This window comes from Leucopleurus acutus (assembly GCF_964270905.1).
Source record: "Leucopleurus acutus genome assembly, chromosome: 6".
Lineage (NCBI taxonomy): Eukaryota > Metazoa > Chordata > Mammalia > Artiodactyla > Delphinidae > Leucopleurus > Leucopleurus acutus.
In genome coordinates, this window is record NC_139149.1 from 117,445,603 (window position 1) to 117,451,009 (window position 5,407).

Sequence of the window (5,407 nt, forward strand, 5' to 3'; positions counted from 1 at the left end):
AAAGTATTACTAGGTTAACAAGACCAGATTTAACTTTGGACTTTACTCTTTGAACAAATTGTAGAGAATGGAGAAAAAAAAAGTTATTTACAGAAAACAATATCTACGTATGTACTTAGAGGTACAAAGACAAAAGAGACTTAAGTATGTGCTGGCATCTCAGAAGCAGTTCTCAAAGAGCTTAGTTTTATTTCCTTGAATTTGAATTTTAAGAATGTCTAAGATCCTTCTTCATCCTCAGTCTTGGGAGCCAAATAGTACTTTAAATGTCCCATATCAGCAATTTTATACTCTACGACGAGGGGTACATCTGCAGACATACTGAGTGTTACTGTAGGAGAGAGTGGAGTGGCTTTTGTGAAGAAGTTCAGGTACCTCAGTGCAAAAGTTAGCTGAACTGGTCCATTCATCTCTATGGTAACAGCTTCCTCTTCTTTATCAACATTCCTCGTTTGTGACAACTTAATATTTCCATTTCCAAGTTCTCCACTTGCAGAAAATTTCACTCCATCTTTTGCACAGGAAATTACAACAGCATCTCCAATATGACTGAGATCTCGGCATATACGTGCAAATTCACCAGAAGGCATTTTTACTACACAGCTGTACTCTTGTTCTGGAATTCCAAGCTGTTCGACATCTAAATCCATTAACTTCATTTCATAATCTGAAACCTTTTCTTGAGTTGGAGCTTCAAATACTAGTGCCAAGGCGTCCGCGTTATCTTCAGCCCTTAGTGTAATGATGTCTTCATTGCCAGCACATTTCAGTATTTTGGACGTGCTGGTGAGGTTCACGCCCATGGCCAAGTTGCGGTCGCAGCGGTACCTGCCGAAGCCCTCAGAGCGCAGGGTGAGCTGCATCAAGGAGACATGGGAAGAGTCCATGCTCTGCAGGTTCACGCCACTCAAGCTGATGTCCCAGAAGGCCTCGTTGATGAGGTCCTTAAGTGCCTCAAGCACCTTCTTCAAGATGGAGCCCTGGACCAGGCGCGCCTCGAACATGGTGGCGGAGTTGCAAGGACACGGCTACTGGCGGAAGGAAGGAGGAAGGTGTAGCCGACTTAGGCTTCAGAAGGTGAGAGCGACGGGGGGAACTAACCCATGAATGCTTGAGACGGAGGAAGCCCACAACCAGCCCGCCGCGCCTGTAGCAGTTTAATCAAGCAGTCTCTTCTTACCCCGAGCCTGGTGACCTCCTCAGAGATGAATTCCTTTGAACCCTTTACAGAAGTCAATTCCTTATCGATTAGCACTTAACTCGTAATAGGGTTTGGGGTTGGGGGAGAGGGATTGGAAACAATAAGAATAAGCAATAATAATAATAACTAATTTAGGTTCCCAACTGCTCATTCTTTTTAATAGTAATGCTTATTCTCTTTATCAGTTCTTAAATTTATCAGTATCTATCTCTTTCCTGGACTCTCCTACACCAACCCCCCTGCCCTAGAGCATGTGGGTATCATCTAGCATTTTGACTATAGTTTATTACACATATACTTTTTTGTTTGTTTTGTCTTAGTCTTTGCTTTAGTAAGTGATGTGGTCACTCAGAGGTCCAATATTCTACAGTTCATTTCTTTTCTTGCTATAGGGCTCTTTCTAAATGTCTCCAAAAGAGTCTTTGTGTAATAAAATTTCTGAGGACTTCCTTAGGCATCTGAAAATATCCTTATTTTACCAGTGTGTAAATGATAGCTTAGCTATCTATAAAATTATGAGTTTAAAGATTGTGGTCCTTTGATATGGAAACTATCACTCTACCATCTTTCTGCACCCAGTTTTGTCATTGATAAATATGGTGTCAATCTTATTGGTATTCCTTTAAAATTACTGTTTATTTTCTCATTGGAAGTTTTATAATTTCATCTCTTTAATGTCCATAAATTTCGCTGTAGTGTGTTGAGATGTGGCTGGCTCTTTCCCTCGCTTATTGAGATTGTACATATTCCTCAAATCTGGGAAATTCTTGGTCAATAATTTTTCAAATATTGTCTCCCTCATCCTAATTGTTTTCTCCCTTCTGGGACCCTAACGTCTGAAAAGACAGTTCTTCAGTCTTCTGTATTGCTTCACTTTCTACTATGAAAAATCCTTTTCATATCTTCATTGTTTCTTTTAGAGAATTCCTAAGACTGGTCTTTTTATTTACTAATCTCAAGTTAAATTCATTTTCACATTTAACTTAGCTACTGATATTTTTAAAATAAATAAGTAAAAAACTACCTCCTTGGTTTTTTTCTGTATAACTTCTTGTTCTTTCATCTTCCCAATATTCCCTCCCCACTGGCCTTCTTATTTCTTAGAAGGGATTGAACAGCCTTTTTAAAGCTTCTTGTTCTGCTTTAATGGAATAAATGGAGTCCTTGTTCCATTGATTCTGCTTCATCTAGTATGAATTTCTTTCTCATTCTGTTGTCTTTCTCTTTATAGAAGTTGTATTCCTAAGAAGTCTCATTACTTCTGAGAGATTATACTTTCCTGAGATCTTCTCTATCTTTGCTGGGAATGGGTACCTGAGGGGAGAAGATAAAGCTCATGTAAGAACTTGGTCTGCTTCTGACGATTTTGTGGGGTGGAAGGAGGGTGCATCTCATGGTGAAGAACGTCTAGTGTTACACATCATGTCTCCTCCTTGGCACTGGTCTTATTCAAGAACTGCCTCCCTGCTGTGATTGCCTAACACCTGAGCAGAGAGAAAGGAAAGCTAGGTGGCTGGAAAGTCTGGAAGGACCTGTTTTGAACTGTTCGTCATCCCAGTGAGAGTGTAGCAGAGTCCTTGATTTACCCCACCACCCCCGCTAGCCCTGGGATGGCTTCTCTTCTCACACAGACTGAATGGGGCTCCACAAAGCTTCTGGAATCAGTGGATTGAAGTCTGACATCAGTCTTGGAAAATCTCAGCCATGAGCTCTTCAAATACAACTTCTGCTTCACCCTCCCCTCCACCTCTCTCCTTCTGAGACCCCAAATATAAGTAGGTTGATCCAGTTGACTTGGATTCAGGTCTGTTTTTTCTAGTCTTTTCTTTCAGTCCACTAATCTTGTCTTCTGCTGTACCCTGTCTGCTCTCAAATTTATTCAATGAGTTTAATTTTAGGTACTGTATTTTCACTTACAATGTCTAGTTGATCTTTTTTAATAGATTCTAATCCTTTTTTGAAATTCTCCATCTTTTTAGCATCTCTCTTAGTGCATCTTAGTGCATCTCTCCCAGATTGTGGTTGACATATTGGTACTTGTCAATGTTAAATCTTTGTGTGTTAACCCCAGTGTCTGGATCATCTATTGATCTATCTTATTGACTGCTTTTTAGCAATCATTACTCGTATTTTCATACTTCATATTCATGTAAGTTTTGATTGTAGACCAGACATTGTGCATACAAAAACAATAGAGACCAAAGTTGATATGACTGTTCCTCTGAGGATTCCCATTCCCCACCCCCAGATAAAAATAATCACCTCAACCTAATTAGAAATTGGGCTGGTTCAAGACAGGGCTGCAGCATTAGAATTAATCCACATTTGTGTTTTCCAAGTCTGAAGGATGATGCCTGTGTTAGTCTGGGTTCTCCAGAGAAACAGAACAAATAGGATAGAAAAGGAGACTTACTGGGAGGAATTGACTCATAGGAGATGTCCCAGCTCAAGCAACAAGGCAGATAGAAAAGGGCCACATTTCTTCCTCTGCCTGTTTGTTCTATTTAAGCCTTCACAGTGTTGGAGAGGGTCTTCACATGCGGGAGGGCCACCTACTTTACTGAGTCCACCACGTCCAATGCCAATCTCATCCAGAAACACCCTGGCAGACACACCCAGAAAGAATGCTTAATCAGATATCTGGGCATCTTCAGATCCAGTCAAGTTGATCCGTAAAATTAACTATCACCAAGTCTGACAGGGGGTGTCCCTAGCCAATGAGGTGGAGATCTTACTGCCTTTCCAGCCCAGCTGCTCCGTCTCTTGCACCCCGATACTCAGCAAGGAATCTGCAGGAGAAAACAGCTACATCTCTTGGTCTCCTCTAGACTCTAATCTCTCACGCCATCCAACATGATTTTCAAAATATTCATGAACTTATCTTTTCCCCAGGACAGTCCCTCTGCCTAGGCAAGCCCCAACACTAGCCTCTACCCAGACTCAGAAAATGCCCTTAGGAAAGTAAATGGTTGGTGATTGCAGCTCACCTAGGAATGGCTCTGCCTGCTCTTGACTTTTTAAAAATTGAAATATAACAATATTATGTTAATTTCATGTGTACCACACAGTGATTTGATATTTGCATACATTATAAAATGATCACCGTAGTAAGCCTAATAACCATCTGTCCCCATACAAAGTTATTACAATGTTATTGATAATATTCCTTTTTCTGTATATTACATCCCCACGATTTATGTATTTTATAACCAAAATTTTGTACCTCTAAATCCCCTTCACCTACTTCACCCAAGCCCCCACCCTCTTCCCCTCTGGCAACCACCCATTTCTTCTATCAATGAATCTGTTTTTGTTTTGTTTGTTTTGTTTTTTAGATTACACACACATAAATAAAATCATACTTGTCATATTTGTCTTTCTCTGTCTGACTTATTTCACTTAGCATGATACCCTCTAGATCCTTCCATGTTGTTGCAAATGGCAAGATTTCATTCTTTTTTATTGCTGAGTAATATTCTATTATACAAAAATATCACATCTTCTCTATCCATTTGTGTCTGTGGATGGACGTTTAGGTTGCTTCCATATCTTGGCTATTGTAAATAATGCTTCAGTGAGCATTGGAGTGCACATATCTTTTCAACTTACTGTTTTTGTTTTCTTTGGGAAAATACCCAGAAGTGAAATTGCTGGATCATATGGTAGTTCTGTTTTTAATTTTTTGAGGATCCTCCATACTGTTTGCCACAGTGGCTGCACCAATCTACATTCCCAGCAATAGTGCAGAAGGGTTCCCTTTTTTCCAAATCCTTGCCAACACTTATTATTTGCTGTCTTTTTGATGATAGCCATTCTGACAGATGTGAGATAATATCTCCCTATGGTTTTGATTTGCATTTCCCTGATGACTAGTGATGCTGAGTATCTTCTCATGTGTCTGTTGTCCATCTGTATGTTTTCCTGGGAAAAATGTCTATTCATGTCCTCTGCCCATTTTTAATTGGTTGTTTTTATTAATCTTGAGTTGTATGAGTTGTTGTTGTCGTTGTTGTTGTTTTCTTGGTATATTTGGGATATTAACCCCTTACTACAAATATTGTTTGAAAATATTTTCTCCCATTCAGTAGGCTGCCTTCTCATTTTGTTGATGGTTTCCTTTGCCGTGAAACAGCTTTTTAGTTTGAGGTAATCCCATGTGTTTATTTTTGCTTTCATTTCCCAGCCTGAAGAGACAGATCCAAAAAG

The 5,407-nt window shown here is 39.7% G+C and overlaps 1 protein-coding gene across 1 annotated transcript; it reads right to left on the bottom strand.

The window, feature by feature from the left end:
• Nucleotides 1-218: 218 nt before the first annotated feature.
• On the bottom strand, nt 219-1,004 carry LOC309963370 (proliferating cell nuclear antigen-like; the record flags this gene model as incomplete). Its single annotated transcript, XM_082841692.1, has 1 exon — nt 219-1,004. One exon carries the CDS (start codon nt 1,002-1,004, stop codon nt 219-221), a length of 786 nt encoding a protein of 261 aa, XP_082697818.1.
• Between the last annotated feature and the right edge of the window lie 4,403 nt (nt 1,005-5,407).